This window comes from Notechis scutatus, chromosome 2 (genome assembly GCF_049901735.1).
Source record: "Notechis scutatus isolate UNSWTSFEM ecotype Mainland chromosome 2, rNotScu1.2, whole genome shotgun sequence".
Classification (NCBI taxonomy): Eukaryota; Metazoa; Chordata; class Lepidosauria; order Squamata; family Elapidae; genus Notechis; species Notechis scutatus.
The window spans coordinates 190,303,147-190,320,890 of record NC_142010.1 but is presented as its reverse complement, the minus strand read 5'-3'; the positions used below and the strand labels follow the sequence as shown (position 1 = coordinate 190,320,890).

Below are 17,744 nucleotides of genomic sequence, written 5' to 3'. Positions count from 1 at the left end.
CTTACAGAGGGATATAAAGCACTATGAAGCAGTATATAAAGCTCAGTGCTATTGCTATTGCTTTTGTGGCAGCAGTGCTGAAGTGACAGCAGCACAGCAGTGCTAAAGTCCCCACAATTTCCCAAATTTCATTCCCCAAAGAGTCAGGACTCCCAACAATCTGTAAGTTATCCCATTTAAGTTACGCTCAATTTTGCTTTTCTAGAACGTTATTTTTTTCCAGTTCCCTAAGAAAGGGTCAGTCCCAAGGAAATGAGTATTCTATTAATCACATTCATTACAGAATAGAATCATCAGTCTGTTCCAAAGCAGCTTCAAGCTTTCACACTTATGTCTTGATTTAGCCGGCTGCCAGAGAGGCCTCTGTAATCAGCAAGCTTTGAGTTTGACGCCTGTCGGGATTGCATCTTGGAGGACGGTCGGAACCGCCTGTGGCCACCTTCGTCAACCTTCTCGAAAACGTAACCAGGTGGCTCTTTGAAAGAGGCAGGGCATATGTGCACGTCCTTGGCTGTGTAACTGGTGCCGTAGGTGGTGGTCTCAGCAAACGGCAAATGAGGTCTGGCCACTGGCAAGCAGGGCCGGAAGCTCTTTATGGACGGGAGCGGGTGAGGAACGTAATGGGTTTGGAAGGAGGTCATGAGGTCCATGGGTTCGGAGGACAAGGTGATCTCGCAATGGGGCAAGATGGGCTTGGGTCTTTCAGAGTGCCAATGCTGGAAGTCTTCCTTCATAGTGGAGCAGTTGCTGAAAGGTGCTGTGTATTCGACAACCCGGGCCAAGGGTTTATACGATGTTGCCGGGCGCCCATGAGGATCTCCATAGTGGATCTGTGCTGTTGTTTGGAGGTCCATCTTCTCTGTAGGAGGAGTGTAAACCACCGGCTTCTTGATGATGCGAGGAGCTGCTGGCCAGGCTAAGAACTTATCCTTGAATTCAGTAGTGCCCATAAAATTGCCTGCATCTGGCCTCACATAATCTGGTTTCGTGGACTTGGCTGGCTCACCTGCTAACCCTTTGTAAGCAAGCTTGTGGGTTGTGAGACCATCAAATGGGACATTGCAGGCCTGGAATGGCTCTTGGGTATGGACGAAGCGTTTTGGGATGGGGTGAGGCACATAATTCAACTTATAATTGGTCATGCTATCCAAGGGGACCTTCGAGATGTGAAGAGGCCTTACAGGCTTATAGTGCTTGGTGGTGACCAGCCCTTTGTATTGGAAAGCATCCTGGTTAGTGGTCCTGTGATCAAATTTTTCTTCTGGTGGGCGGTAATTGTTATCTGGCTTAATCATCTCTCTTTTCGGCTGATTCCATGCCACGTAATCAGCTGAAATGTAAGCAGATGGGATTAAAGAGGATATCATTACACTCGTAAACATTCCTGCCTCCATTCTAATAAATTGCAATTTTACAGCATTCAAGCAAACAATGACAGGAAAAAAATGAAAGCGGTTCTTTTTCTATTGGAAGGATGGCGAAGGATTATTTAGCAATAAACCACATAAAGATGGACTCATGGGAATTGTAAATGGAATGAATATGGAATCAGGCAACTATAAACGCATCATTTTGTTATTTTTAATTTTGGAGTATTGATATTATGTTTCTATCCCATTGCCAGAGAGCCACTTTGGCATAGTGGTTAAGACTTCAGCTAGAAAATATTATACCCTAAGTCCTAGTCCATGGGTATCAAACCCAAGGTCCACGAGGTGCTTAGATCTGGCTTGTGGGGCCAACCTGGAAATAACAAAGGACCAACCTGTGGTGCCTCTGTTAGCAAAAATGAGGTCTGGGGGGCTGCCCATATCCACCTGCACCCCGTTTTGGCTGGCAGGCAGTGGTGGGATTCAATTTTTTTACTACTGGTTCTGTGGGCATGGCTTGGTGGGCGTGGCAGGGGAATAATAATGTAAAATCTCCAGTCAGAGGTGGCATTTGCCAGTTTTCCGAACTACTCAAAATTTCCGCTACCGGTTCTCCAGAACTGGTCAGAACCTGCTGAATACCAGCTCTGCTGGCAGGGTGCTGCAGGAAGCCACCCAGGCTGAAAATGGGGTGTGCGGGGACCACCTATAGCCTCCCCGCACCCCATTTCGGCCAGCAGGGTGCTGCAGGAGGCATCCATCCTGTCTCCTCCCCTCCCCTCAGCTGGCCTGCACAGGACAACTACAATGCTGATCCGGCCCTCCAATAAATCCAATTTGACACCCCTGTCCTAGTCCTATCATAGGCATAAAGTCAGCTGGCTGATTTGGAGCCAGTCCCTCTCTCTGAGCCCTCGGAAGCAGGCAATGGTGAACCACTTCTGAAAAACCATGCCAAGAAAACTGCAGGGAATTTCCCAGGGAGTGGCCAGGTGTGTCAACACTGACTTGGAGGTAATCCTGAAAAATCCCATTGCTGGAGGATCGAAGTAAGATTTTAGTACAGTCCCACCAAGCATCTGCAAGTAGAATCTGGAAAGGTAGATAGCACCTTCATAATGAAACAGCAAGACAACATAACCTAACCTTGGAGTCATTCTACTCCTGGCATCCATTTTAAGGCAATTCAAGGGATCTGGAACTTGTACTTTGCATCCAAAGCCCCCGATCCTAATGTCGCTCATACATATCTTTTTTTTTTTCATTGCAAGCCTTAACTGCAAAAGTGATTTCCTTTCAAGCATGTGGAATTTTTCTTTTTTCAGGTTTACCATTCTGGCCTGGGAAACGTCATGTAATTAGCAGATAGTGAAACGTTTGTGTAGTTTTGCCATTCAGATCTAGTAGTCTTATCTCAAATGAAACCAGGGAAATATCTCACAAGGTTCTCCCGGGGCTTCTAACTTCTCAAGATGATAACATTTCTTCTCCTCCTTAAACATTGAACTGAAGGTTAGTACAGACTTCTATAAATAAGCTGGAAAAGTCAGAGACACTTGAGTTCTTTATTCATGGCTTCATAGATGGGATTCAACTCTCAAATTCCTCTTGATTCTGATGTCAATTGAAATCTTTTTCTACATATATAACTTTATTAAGAATTTGGATTGCAGTAATAAAGTTCATGCGAACTAAACTTTAAAAAAGAAAAGAATAGAAAGAAATAAAAAGTGCAAGAAAGAAAGAGAAAGAAAGAAAAAGAATAAAAATATAATAAAGAGAATAAATGTTCAAAGGTTCCCAGTCTTCATCAAAAAAATAAACAAATTTACTCTCTTTAAGGATACAAACATTTATCTCTTCATCCCATATCCCATCTCTTAGCTATGAACAAATCTATAAAAACCTCATTTTTTTCAGTCCTGATGGCCACAGAAATTCCATAAAGAGTTAGCAGAAATAACCTCACATCTTGTTTTAACCTTGATCAAATAAACCTATTTTATATTCCTTCCTTTTATTTCTAACAGCCATAATTTTTGTTCAAATACTGTCAGAAAATTTTATTTCTTTTCATTTCTTCTTTGTCCTATTGCACAGAATTCTTCAAGGCTTTACAAGGCTCTTTTGTAAGCCCACTAGGAAAAATAGGTTACTTTCTTCGTTTGTCACTTGTATTTTACATTAAAAACTCAGCCAGTTTCTTTTGTATATCTAATATGTGAAACACTTTTCTAGGTCATTCTGTTGGTCTTTCAGTTATATATCTTTTTTGATATTATCTCATTTTTTCAGATAAAAGTTATTCTTCATATTTAGCATTTTCTTGTACTTAAAATTTTTAATTCGCTCTAGTATCATTTTTGAATTCATAAAATTATTTATCTTTGTTTTATCTTGTAAAAACCAAAACAGAATGTATTTTTCATGAGAAGTTGGTTGTTCTTTACAATTAATTCCAAAGTCTTATTGTAAAAGTTTTAATACTCCAATTTTATCTGGACCCTAAGTCTGTTTCTAACTTTCTAAGATCAAGACCTGATTTAGCTTTTTGCTCTTTATTTTAGATTCTTTAAATTCAGAACATTACGATTAAAATTGTATCCCATCCAGGATTGAAGGTAGACTCACCTGGCATTTTCAAAATGGTCAGTTCAAAGGTCTCTAATAGCTTAGATGTCGCTAATGAGCAAGTTCCAAAACTGATTAGAAAGTGTGGTTTGCGAATTTAGTGTCCTTTAAAAGCCTTCTGCAGGAAGTAACAATGGCTTCCTGTGTATCAGGATTTTGGAAAAAAATTAGGACATCACAGAGCAAAACAAGACATTGAAGTGAAACCATGCGTGACATGGCTCAGGCAGTCATCAGTACTGACAAAAGAACTCTAAAATTATCTCCCTATCTGGAGAGAACACTGTATCTCAGACTTAATGAAAAAAAATGAAAACAGTGAACTGCAAAACTGCAAGGAATTCAAATATTTTATCATATCGCTTATAGGCACCTCATCCTGTTTAGTAGTTAGTCTATCATGTTTAATATTCTTACATCAATTTTATGGCTATTTTTTCTTAATACTGCATTTATTCTAGCATTCTATTATTGTATTATATTGTAGTCTGTTCTATTCTATTCTATTCTATATTCTATTCTATTATAATTATTCTATTATATTCATTCCATTCCACTCATTATTATCCCAGAATTATGTGTAGATGAACTATCTTCATGTAATGCAGAAATAGCAAATTTCAAAGCCATAGACTAGACTGAATCCGTAGGAAATCCTAGGACTGTGGACAAACAGGAAGTTAATAAAACATTTTGGAAGGAGACACTGGCAAACCACTTTGCATTCATATAATTATTAGGTGTGAAGCTGAACTGAAGAAATCCTTATGCTTCCCTTTTGACTGCCATGCAATGGCGTGTGTGTGTGTGTAGAATTCTGGGAACTGAAGTCCAAACAATCTAAGATTGTCAAGTTTGAAAAATAGAATGTACTGCAGGAGATAAAAGGTAATAAAATGGTAGAACAGGTGATGTGCAGACCAGAGTGATCATGCATAAGCATTGACATGCAATAAATAATTGTTTTTGATTCAGGAAAGGAGGAGAGATCTGAATTCTTGCAACTCATACTAAAAACGATAAAAAAACAGCTACAATATGTAATCTAAAAAGGATAAATGGGAGAGCAAATTCAGGTAAGGTACCAGGCTAGAAACTAGAAGACTCTGGGTTCTAGTCCTACTTAAGCATGAAAGTCAATTGGGCAGTGGTGGGATTCAGTCAGTTCACACCGGTTCAGGTAAATCGGTTGTTAAATTAACACACGCACCCCAACTAAATCTTGGCACTGCGCTGCAATGGAGAAACAGGCAATGGAGTGGCCAATGTGAAGGGAAAAGGCCGCTTTCCTCTTTTTTCTCCCTGCTCCTCCTCTTTCCCTTCTGCCAATCATTCTAGTGCCCATTTCTCCATTGCAGCACAGCACTCAGAATCCACTTTGATAGTGGGGGGAGTTGTAATTTAACAACTGGTTTGCCCAGGGTCAGGTTGTCCATCATAGGAGGCTCGTCCTGTATGTACGGCAGAGCTGAAGGATGGGGATGACCCTGGGCAAACCAGTTGTTAAATTAGTTTAATCCGACTACTGCATCTGGGTGACTTTGGGCCACTCATTTATTTTCAGGATCTGTCAGCAAGGCAGTGGTCAATTTCAGTCCCAATCAATGTATCAAAACAGGGTTGATCTGAAAAAAGAGGTTCCTTCACTCACCAGAAAAGTGGTAGGAGGTTTTTTTTGTTTTTTTTTTAAAGGATAAATCTAACACAGCTTGATATATCATGGATAAGATAAGACAGATCATGTTGGAGAAAAGGCAGAACAGCAGAGCAGGGACATGGTGATCTTTCAGATGTTGTAGGAGTCCAACCTCCCATCCTTGCCAGGCACCATGATGGCACTGACTGGCTGGGGATTGTGAAAGAAATGACCTTACTGTCCTTAGAAGGCCTCAGTTTTCCCATGGCTGGTCTTAAACCCGACATAGTTTACCCACTCAAAAAATAAGCCATGAGGACAATGAAAGCTGGAAGTATCCGTGTCATAAGACAAGAAAGACGCTTAACAAATTAGAAGAAGGTGCACCAGATCGAAAACAAGCTGCTCATAATATATAATCCAATTATTTTACAACTGTGTTCTGTTATCAGGAATTTCTGAGTAAGAAGAGGTGACAGTGAAAATCACATGCAAATTCATTGGCATTGATTCCCTATCTGTATAACTCGATGAGCGGGCAGAATAAACTAAAGGAATAATAATGCTGTAAAGTTGTGATACGTTCACTGTAATATATTTTCTTTTCGATCTTCTAGTGTATTCCTACTTGGGGTTGCAGTGCGGCAACTTGGGTGTGCCATTTGATAGATTATTTTGTGCAGTATACCAGGGGTCCCCAACCACTGGTCCCCGGACCGGGACTGGTCCGTGGATCATTTTTTACTGGGCCGCAAAGCTTGGGCGCCACCATCTTGTTTCGACGGCGCTTCCGGGTTTTCGGTTGCTTCGGGTTTTCGGTTGGAAAGTGCTTCCGGGTTTTCAGTTGGAAGCGGCATTTGGGTACTCGCGCCTTAGTTGAGTCGAAGAGGGGCAGGGCGGCTTGAGCGAAGAGCCGTCCCGATGGCGGTGGAGTCTTGCATTACTCAGGTACCGGTCCGTGGAAGAATAAATAATCGGGAAACCGGTCCCTGGCTCAAAAAAGGTTGGGGGCCACTGCAGTACACAGTTTCTAACTCTATCACATTCTCTCTGAGCTGGCCTTGTGGTCTCTTGGTTGTGTGTTCCCCTTCACTTCAATGGATGCCCACATGCTCATCAGAGCAATTGCCCCTAGGAGGAAGTGACTCATGCATGCATACACTCTACACCTTGAATGTATTTTAAGGGAGATCTGGTTCTCCTTATAGGCAGTCCAATTGCCTGGATATGAAAGATCGCTGGCTTTGTTGTACCCTTGAAAGCTGGTGAGCTTCAGACCTTAAAAGGATGAATCACTACAATATGGAGTAAGATCGTGGGACCAATTATTTGAAGAAGATTTCCGTTTGCAGGGTGTCTTGAAAAATCTTGCAAATTGCAACCAAATGTGATGAAGCTGTGTTTTATCGGAGCTCTTCAAATCTTCAGCTAAAGGCTGCTCTAGATAGTACAGATCTTTGACTGAGACTTACATATGGCTCGTATCATATCATTAAAGCCCACTGATAGAGAAATTGATTCATGTCAATCCACACGTAAGACTGACCAGATGTTACATATATCAGAGGCACATCAAGGGAGAACAGGAGCTGCTTATCGTCATTTTTGTCATTGTAAAGGAAGAGTAACGGCGTCCATGCGCCCTCACTAGGATCCGATTGTTTGGATAAAGTTGTCATTTGGAAGGGTTGGCAGACTCCTAGTTCTGCTGAATGAGCAAAATTGTTTGATAGGATCTTTCTTTCTCTTTCATACTTGCTATGGATGTGCTCAACTAACAGACAATTCTTGTGACTAAGACATAGGGAATGAGTCTTATTATATCTTGATGATTGGCCTACAAGAATGATTTCTTTTCCTCCTTATTCATTGATGTAGGTCTCCTTTGATCACACATAGCCAGTTCCCCATTATTTCACTCACATCTCTTCCAAAATACTTCTGATGTCCCAAAAAAGTTGTACACTATAAAACACCAAGGAGAGGGATAGGGGAAACCAGCACATGTGATCTGTGTAAGGGTCTTAAACATTTGCACTTCCTTAGAAACCCTGAGAAAGGACAAGATCAAAACTTCCAGAAGTTCCAAGGGGACATAAGTTTAAGGGGCAAAAGGATTACTCAAGGCACTTATAAGCACCCCTTAAAAACATGCCAACTTGTAAGGTGGAATAATTATTCCCATTTAGGTTATTGAAAAAAGGAGGTTATTAACTAAAACTAATATTTTAGATGTCTAATGCATCTGAAGTATTTCCAATCATTCTTTCAACTCTTACTTTTATACGTGGGGAGTGTGTTCATCTTCTCATCAGAATAATATTTTTGTTCCTGGGGCATGCAAGGAGCCACTCGCGATACGGAGTATGGGTTATAGTCTTGTCTATACGTAGACTGTAGGTCCATACATTCATTGCTCTTGACATATTGATCGGGAGGTTTCTGTTTAATACGGAAAACTTCGTGTGGGATGTAATCTCTCCTGTAAACATCAACAGCTCTCGTTAAGTGAATAGCTTGTGGCATACAGATAGTCGTGCTTAACTTAGTCCTATTGAAAACAATTGGACATGTTTCCAAGCCCTCTCATAGATTTTAATGACTCTTACTTTAAGCATGACTAAATCTAAACCTACCAGAATGTTGCTTATTCAATTCACTTGAACCCTGCATAACTCATACCGAAAAAGTTCCCGCCGCTAATTTTCTTTTTGCTTATCAATGATTTGGAGATACTTTTAGCTTTCAGATTGTTGTGTTATTTCTCACAGACACTTTTTTTTAAAAAAAAAATGGTGACATAAGAGTACAAAATCTTTCCATTTGGGGAAGACTGAGCAACAGAATTTACCAATGGGTACTTCCTGTATTGTAGGAAGCTTTTAAGCAAATGTACAATAGGGCAAAGATGCACAGAGCACTGCTTGAACTGTGATGATATGTAACTTTTATTGGTACATCATCAATCAACAAATATTGGCATAGCACTTAATAATTTCAAAAAAGGCTTTTTATTTTGTTAATCGTTTGGTTCTTAGTCAGTTTAAGGATTACAGGGTTTTGTGAGGGACATATTTTTAAAAAATTCTTCAAGATCTATTGGCAGTATTTTTTTTTAATTGTCTACTGACAGCAGTGAATAAAAGTACTTTGTTATAAAATGCTTTAGCTCAATAGAGAGAGGGAGTTTAAATATTTGTTTACTGAGTTGACACTACAAAAACAATACAGTACAAAAACACTGCATGAAAAAAAAAACCACTTGTGCCGCTTTTAGTTGTTTGCAAAGATAGCACCTGTTTTGTGTGCCTCACTTGTGGGGCTTCCAAATTTACTCAGCAGGTAATACAGGAATGCTAGAGATGTGGCTAAAACAATAGCAACAAAGTTATAAGAAAGAGGATGGGCTTGGCTATTCTTCAGCTCTGGTTTTCCCATTCAAGAAGGAATTATTTCAGATGGGCAATCCCAACTAAATGGATCTGTGTAGTCATTCAACTTTTCTTTCCTACTGGCAAAGAAGCAGTAGGAAAGCCCAATCAGTTTACCAAATGAGAGGCTGCATTCATTCACATCTGCATTCATTCCTCCTATTTCATTAAGGCATCTGCCCAAATGTACAGTTAAAGACCTCATCCAGAAACATCCAGATAATAATGAAACCTACTGTTATCATCCAGATCTGGGGGGGGGAGATGCATTGCAACATTATCTCCTCCCCCCCCAAGCCCCCTCCCCCAGATATACACAAACTATGCAATCAAGTCCGCAATCTTTGGCCTTTAACAGCTCTTCTTTTGGGGCTACTAAGTCTGCAATTCAGATGACCACTAGATGGCAGCCATTACACAGAGAACTCTCTTTGCTCCCACCTGGTGGTCATTTGGATAGTTGTGGGATAGATCTGGTAACCCTGCCTTTGCTTCCATTTCTGTTGTCTTACTTGGTTGTTGAAAGGGCTTCCATTGGCACTGGCTGCTTCTGGTACTCCGTGGTGGGCTTGCATGATTCCCGAGGTAGGGTGTTGGGATAAAGGGGGTATTTTTCCATATACTCAGAAAGGAGACATGGCTTCTCATTCGTGCCAAAGGGCTTGGTTGGTAGATGAGGACAATGATGGCGTCTGTTGAAGAAAGAAAATAATTATTGGGGTTCACCAAGATGCACAATAGGAATAGGAAACTGTCGGTTTTGTCATGATTACTATAGCACTTGGATCTTGCTTTACAAATGTACAGATATTAAAGTGGGCAGCCAATACTGTACTTGCCTTTTTCCATCTGGTTGTTTTTCCTGAGGAGTCCCTGCTGATTTTACTCTGCTAGTCATTGCTGACTATGGGTGTGTGTGTGTGTGTGTGTGTGTGTGTGTGTTCATTTCTGTTTCAAGGCCATTAAGCCCATTGCTGTCCAAAGACATTTCCATGGTCAAGTGGCCACATGACATTGCAGAGTGCTGTTACCCTCCCACCCAAATGGTACCTATTTATCTACTTGCCTTTGCATGCTTTCAAACTGTTAGTTGAGAAGCAGCTGGAGTGAGGACGGAAGCTCATCCCATCATGTGGCGCTTGGGTTTTGAACCTGGGCTGCTGATTTTCCAGCTTACCAGCTCAGCGTCCTAACTGTGGAGCTACCGTATCAATCTGTGTTTCCTGTATTAAAATTCAATTTACACTTGCTTTGACCCACCAACTTACCCAGAAATGAGGTTCCCTTTGAATTTTAAAATGTGGAATCTCTCCAAGATGACGTAAGTGGAAATAAACTCGAAACATTCCTAGATAAATTAAAATTTTTCTTCAGGCAATTTTGATTCAAATTATAACACAGAGGCATCCCGCAAATGCCAAATGTTTAGTCCTGATTGTTGAAAATTTCTCCTTTCTCCTTCATCTTAAAGTAGAAGAGAGATAACATCTATACAATTCGAGAAAACATTGGGCTACTGTTCCATAATCTCCAATGACTTGCCATCTGGAATAAGGCTTAGTAGAGGTAGAGTCAAATGACATCTGGAGAGCTACAGATTTACCTACCTAGTTGGAAATTATAATGTAGTGTAGATCTAGCTTTAATTCTTCATCAGGGAGAAACTGTTTAATTGGCGTTCACTATATATAGTTAGAAGTAAAGCATTAGGTGTTTGGAGCCAAACCACAATGAGAAGGCAAGGAAAAAAGGTGAAATGGGAGAAGGGTGATCATGTGATCACAACAGCTGTGCATATCCACAATTCATTCAGTGTAGAAACATCTCTTTGATGTTGCTTGTTGCTTCAAGCGAAGGTAACCATGTTTAGAGGCAATTATCTGTTTAACCACACTGGGAATCAGGGAATGCAAATAATCTTCAACCTAGGACCATAAATTGAGCTCAAAATTTCTGTTATCAAGTGAAACATTTGTTAAGTGAGTTTTGTCCCATTTTACAAGCTTTCTTGCCACAGTTGTTAAGTGGATCACAGCAGTTGATAGCAAAAGCACTTAGAGTTATATACCGCTTTATAGTACTTTACAGCCCATGCTAAGCGGTATACAGAATCAGCGTATTGCCCCCAACAATCTGGCTCCTCATTTTACCTACCTCGGTAAACTCTAAGTTTACTCTAAGTGTAACTCGCGCTATACTCTAAGGGCACTTCCCCCGCATGCAGCACTCACAGATTGCTTCGCATGCGCGCGCAGAACTCAAAGATTGCCCATGGTGAGGTGAGCTGTTTTTTTAGCTCAGCTGAGGTGCGACAGTCCACTCTGCCGCGCAAATCAGCTAAGTTAAAAAAAATCAATGGAATATAGGATGGGAAAGGGCTTGGTCGGGTAGGCAGGGCCAGTCAGAGGTGGAATTTGCTTTTTCCCCAAACTGGTCAAATTTTCCATGACAGGTTCACCCGAACCAGTCTGAACCAGCTGAATACCACCTCTGGTATGATCTACCTTTTGAATGGTATCACCAACTCTTGTCATTTACTATATTCCCTAAAGAAATTCATTATTCTTCATTGCTCCATGAGTTGTGAGAAGGCAGCGCATGCACTCAAAACCCTCAAGGAAAGCTGAGCTAGAAGGACTAACTGAAGCCATAAGGAAGTTTTTAAAAAAGTAAAAAAATAATTTACTGCAGTAATGGCTTACTGCTCTCCCTCATGAAGTTTTATTACTTCTCTTAAGGAAAGGAATCTGAGAGTGTTTTCTAGTTGAACTATATTTGAGAGTCAAATGTAGCAGTTACTATCCCAAACATAAAATCCTCTTTGGAATTTTTTAAAAGATTAATTAGAAAATCAGGTAAGCATTTCTTCATCTTCATCTGAAAATATCTCCAAACAGCTCTGTAAGACAAAGGGTAACGAATGTATGCTACAACTCAAAAATAATGGGAGTCCCTGGCTTACAACCATTCATTTAGTGTCTGTTCATGCCCACCGTGTCCACACCCACCCCACCCCAGCCACACCCCAGCACTACCGCTGCCCCCTTCCCCGAGATCAAACACAACCTCTGATGCGTCCCTCAATGAAATCGAGTTTCACAGCCTTGCTCTACGAGCTCAAAGTCTTTTTTGAAGCCCCAAATTGTGCTGAGTTTCTGGGCTTGCGCCAAACAGAATTTAGCTCTTCACTAACTCTCTGAGCTGCAGAAAATTTCTTTAAGATGCTTCCTTCCAGACATGGATTGCAATGAGTGCTCCCTGCTTGCTTTGATGAAGCTTTGATTAAACAGCCCTGCTGTAATCCAAAGTGAGCTGCAGGAATTCCTACCTGCTTTGCCAAATCCCCCATCCAGCATTACTAGCCAAGGTAGCCCAAATGAGGTAGATAGTAATGCTGCCAATTTGCCTATGAAACAGATCAAGGAGTTGTTGATGAGAACTCCAGGAAAGAAATAAGAACAATCCAACCAACAGAAATAAACAACATTCCTGTGTAGATCCAGTCAATTGCTATGATATTTTGTGTTCGTCTAAAGCATTGTATATAGCTTTTTTTTCCAGTTTGGGCTGAACATCTTGTAAGCACCTGGACATTGGCTCTTGGTTGTCATGGTTTAAGACTCTTTATAATATACAACTCCAGCTTATCCAACAGACCGTTGTTTAACCAAACCATGGCTTAGTGAAATGTGTAAACCCAGCCAGAAATTGAATATGTGAAGCAAGCCATTGACATAATCAAGAAATGCTTTCTCCAGAGAACAAAGACTAGCCGCAGTAACTGAAGCCAGGAGTATCTCCAAACATTTGGAGGTGAGCTATGGGATAATATGAGTGGAATCATATTATCAAAACCAATCTGACCATTCGATCCTCTCCATGGGTTTGTTTCCCTCATTTCCAACTACTTCCTAGAATCTGACAAAGGACAAAAAACATAGAACAGATGAAAATTCCCCGTGTCCCACGATCTCTCATCATTATCCTACTCAACAAACCAGCAGGAAAACATTATGAAGGATATGGGACGAGGCTTATCTGAGAGGGCAAAGCTTGTAATGAGGTTGGTGGTTTGGAAGAGAAGATGTAGAGGGCACATGAACTTAAAGTCCATACAATAGCCTACATTTAACACAGTTGAGAAAGTCAAGAAATATTTCACAAGAAGAGTTCTCCACTCCTCTACTCGTTGCAGAATACCTTATGCCACCAGACTTGAAATTCTAGACCTAGAAAACCTTGAATTACGCCGTCTTCGGTCTGATCTAAGTATGGTATATAAAATTATATATTGCAATGTCCTACCTGTCAATGAATACTTCAGTTTCAACCATAACAATACAAGAGCACACAATAGATACAAACTCAAGGTTAATCGCACCAAACTTGATTGCAGGAAATACGACTTCAGCAACAGAGTGGTCAATGTCTGGAATACTCTACCTGACTCTGTGGTTTCTTCCCCAAACCCCAAAAACTTTAACCTTAGACTGTCTACTATTGACTTCACCCCTTTCCTAAGAGGTCTGTAGGGGGCATGCATAAGCGCACCGAAGTGCCTACCGTCCCTGTCCTATTGTTTCTTTTATTTTTCTTATATGTACTCATTTCTTGTATTCATAACTATGTTTTATCCTTATACCTATTATCTTGTAAGCGATTGACAAATAAAATAAAATAAAATAAATCATTCAATTTCAAAAGTCAGGCAACCCACCAGCCTCAGGTGTGCTAGCATTACCAATAAATGATCTATGGACCCTATAGAGATAGACAAGTTTCCTTCAAGCTGAGCTTGATGCTTGGAGATTTCATGACGGTTTGAGGAAGCCGCATGGAAGTGATTTGCCACTGTCTTCTTCTTCCAGCATGGATGGATGGTTAGAACATAGAGATATAAATAGGAAAGAGAGAAGGGGGGCAGGACAGAGAGATAGATCATACCAGCAACCTACAGTTCTGCTATTTCCTGGAGGCTTCCCTCCAAGTGCTAACTAGGTTCAACCCTATTTAGTTTTCCAAAGCAGACATTGGCCAGGTGGTTTCACCTGTTGAGAGAGAGAGAGAGAAAGATCTCCTCAGAAAATAAAAATGGTGGTTGGCTTCAGTCCAGCATTTTGGAAGTGAGCCCAGAAAAAGACAATCATGAGGTGATAGAAAGTTTCCTGGAAGGTTAGAGGGAAAACATGCTCAGCTGGCCTCCTGATAAATAGAACTTTGTTCACTCACATCATTAGTGGTTATTTGATGAGAGTATCCATAGCATGCTACCAACATTTCAGACTTAGGAGACCCGTAGCTCAAGGTGTAAACATCTCAGCCATCTTTCCACCCCCCCCATCTCACATCTGCACACCTCACAGATGGAGGAGGAGGAGGAGGAAGGGAGCAGATGAAGGATGGGTTAGCTTAGAGATCCAGACAGTTAAGGAAGAAAATCACCCATATGCAATGCATTTGGATACGGCACCATAGACTATGTGATGTGGATCACATTATGAAGATGAAAAATATAACACTGTAGGTAGAGCCATATGGAAACAAGAACACTTTGCTCTTAGATGTTGAATGTTTTAGACATGATAAAACTTAGAAGTGCAGTAAAAAGCAACTGCTCTTTTGGGAAAGCAGAAATGTGAAGGTTCTCAGCTTATGACCGCACCTGAGAATTCAGTCCAAAACCTTTTCCAAAATGTCATGCTCGGGGCCTTGCCCTCTGACAGTTAAACCTCTTCCTGTCCTCCCGTAATTAAGGGTTCACTAGGAAAGCTGGCCCTCTTTCAGACTAATGCAATCCATCCACACATCTGCATGTCTCAGTATTTCAGAGGTGATGCTGAGCTGTTCTTAGGGACTTGAAAAACATACAACATTGACTCTTAGACCAAAGACTATAACCAGACCCTTTTCCTGGTCTTATTATTACATATCACTGGAAGATGTCTATTGTTTATTGAATCTTACATTGATTCCAATAGCGGCCTGTTCCACTGCTGTGTTTAAAATGTTGCGGAGGAGGGCAGCTTGTAATAAGATTACAGATGGTCCTTGACTTACAACTATTCATTTAGTGACTATTCAAAGTTAGAACAGCACTGAAACAAGTGACTTATGACCATTGTAGCATCCCCATGGTCACGGGATCAAAATTCGGACACTTGGCAACTAGTTGGTATTTATGATGGTTGCAGTGTCCCAGGGTCATGGGGTCACCTTTTGCAACCTTCTTACAAGTAAAGCCAGATTCACTTAACAATAAGGTGCAGTATAAATATATTACAAGTAATAAACTATTTAGAAAGTAGGAAAATATAGATTATTAAAATGAAAGATTGGAACTGATATTTTTTGTTATTGGAATACTGTTTTTTTGTTAAACTAAATATAGAGAAAAATGGATGAATGTGAAAAAAGAGAAATTACGATAAGTTTATTAACTATGTTTTATGAATTTATAGAATATAGTTGAAATGAATTATGAGAATTGTGCTGGCTGGAGAATTCTGGGAGTTGAAGTCCACAAGTCTTAAAGTTGCCAAGTTTGAGGACCCCTGGTCTATATGATCGTTTCACATAGCCACAGAAAGTAAAGGTGAGACTTAAGGAATGATGCTCTGAGCAGATTCTGAATACTACGAGAGGATCAGTTGTGATTTAGCCACCACTGGGAACAATGTAGTTCTTTGGAATGGGGTCAACAGTCTGAGCACAGGACCGATGGCGGAGCAGGTCGTTTACAGACCGAAGGTCCCCTCTTTGTAAGCCAAAGGGAACCAGAGTCAGGGGAAGGTCAACCTTTTTACCCTCTGTTCTCTTGGGTCAGCAAAGGGTCTGCAGTGAGATCATTGCATTTCTTGAAACAGATGGCCTCTCTGGAGTTCTTCATGCTCACTTGTCTTTGTGTTTGGAGGACTGAAATCCTAAGTATAGAAATGGCAGCTGGCCCAAAATGGCAATTTGCTTTTTCATGATGACTCTCTAATTTCTGCACTTCTGCCTTAGAGAGACAAGTAAACTGCTGGTTTCTAACAGGAGGTACCCAAATGGCCCTGATCAAAGGACTTGAGGGGGGCCTCTCTGCCTCAGCTTTTCGCAACAAGATGTCCAACAAGTATGTTGATATTGGTCCTTCTCCCTCTTGTTTTATCATTTGGTAACACATGGGAAGGTTAAATGTCTATGGAGATTCTCAGTCATCCAGGTCATGGTTGACCCAAAGGTGCTTTTTCAAGAGGCAACTGGACTTTGTTGTTTTTCTTTAAAGATGTTTCACTTCTCATCCTAGAAGCTTCTTCAGCTCTGGTTGGATGGGGAATGGAAGAACTTATATCCCTTGCCTGACTCACTAAAAGGATGCAAATGACCAGTTGTCTGCAAGGAGCAAAAAATCTTCCATTCCCCACCATCCAGCCAGAGCTGAAGAAGCTTCTTGGATGAGAAGCGAAACATCTTCAAAGGAAAAAAAAACACAGAAAGTCTAGCTTCCTCTTGAAAAAGAACCTTTGGGAGAAGGGAAGGTTATAAATAAAGTAGAATTTTGGGAACTGTAGATCCAGCTCATATGGGGCTACCTGGTTAAGTGAGGGGCACTACGTTTTATATTACAATACCATAGTATTTAAATTTGGTTCTACAGCAGAGGTGGTATTCAGCAGGTTCTGACCAGTTCTAGAGAACCAGTAGCGGAAATTTTGAGTAGTTCGGAGAACCGGCAAATACTACCTCTGACTGGAGATTTTACAGTATCCTTCCCCTGCCATGTCCACCAAGCCACGCCCACAGAACCGGTAGTAAAAAAAATTGAATTCCACCACTGTTCTACAGGCATATATATATATATTAGCTCTATATTATGGGTATGAGAGAAGAATGAAACAATATTCTGAAATATAATGACTTACAGTATACTTCTTGGAGTAAACAACTTAAGAAGGGTTTTCTAGCTATTTCTATTTTTAAATTAAAAAGCTCCCCTCACTTCTGTAACTGCCAACTATGGGAGGTGACGACCATCTAAAATATAGCTAAGGTCAAACAGGTGAAATTAAGAGACCAAATGGCAATTAAATGGGCAAAAGACAATCTTCCTTTGCTTTGTGAAATTAAATCTAAGAAAGTCCTTTCCCAGAGAAAGGAATTCATATATCAGAGAAAATTCAGAGGCTTATGAAGCAAGAAGAAGTCTAGGTAGCAGCCTGATAAGAGGTAGCTCAGTTCATAGGTGGGGGGAAAAGATGGACCTTTTGTAGTTTTTTTGGAATCTAAAAAGAGAAGAAGGGAGAAATAACTTTGAGTCTTGCAAGATTCTATTTAACATAATCTCATGGTAAAGGTAGTAATGATACTTCTGTAATGTTTCTTGCCTGGACTATCTCAACGTGCTAACAATCTTGCAAATCTCCCAAAGGTTTTTTGTTTTTTTTAAAGAGACAACTGGACTTTCTTTTGTTTTTCCTTGTAAACTTTTCACTTCTCATCCAAGAAGCTTCTTCAGTTCAAGGGAAGCAGAACATCTTCAAGGAAAAACAAAGAAAGTCCAATTGCCTCTTGAAAAAAAATACCTTTGGGACAACTATGACCTGGATGACTGAGAATCTCCATAAATATTCCTGCATACGATTAACAATGATGCAAGAGAAATCTGTTTTGTTATCATGGCTAGAAATGAAGCCTAGA

The 17,744-nt window shown here is 40.5% G+C and overlaps 1 protein-coding gene across 1 annotated transcript; it reads right to left on the bottom strand.

Annotated features, from left to right (window-relative positions):
* Window positions 1-314: 314 nt before the first annotated feature.
* On the bottom strand, window positions 315-9,618 carry SAXO1 (stabilizer of axonemal microtubules 1). Its single transcript, XM_026680289.2, has 3 exons — window positions 9,581-9,618; window positions 7,917-8,119; window positions 315-1,330 (listed from the first exon to the last, which is right to left on the bottom strand). Exons 1-3 carry the CDS (start codon window positions 9,601-9,603, stop codon window positions 315-317), a joined length of 1,242 nt encoding a protein of 413 aa, XP_026536074.2. The 5' UTR covers window positions 9,604-9,618.
* Between the last annotated feature and the right edge of the window lie 8,126 nt (window positions 9,619-17,744).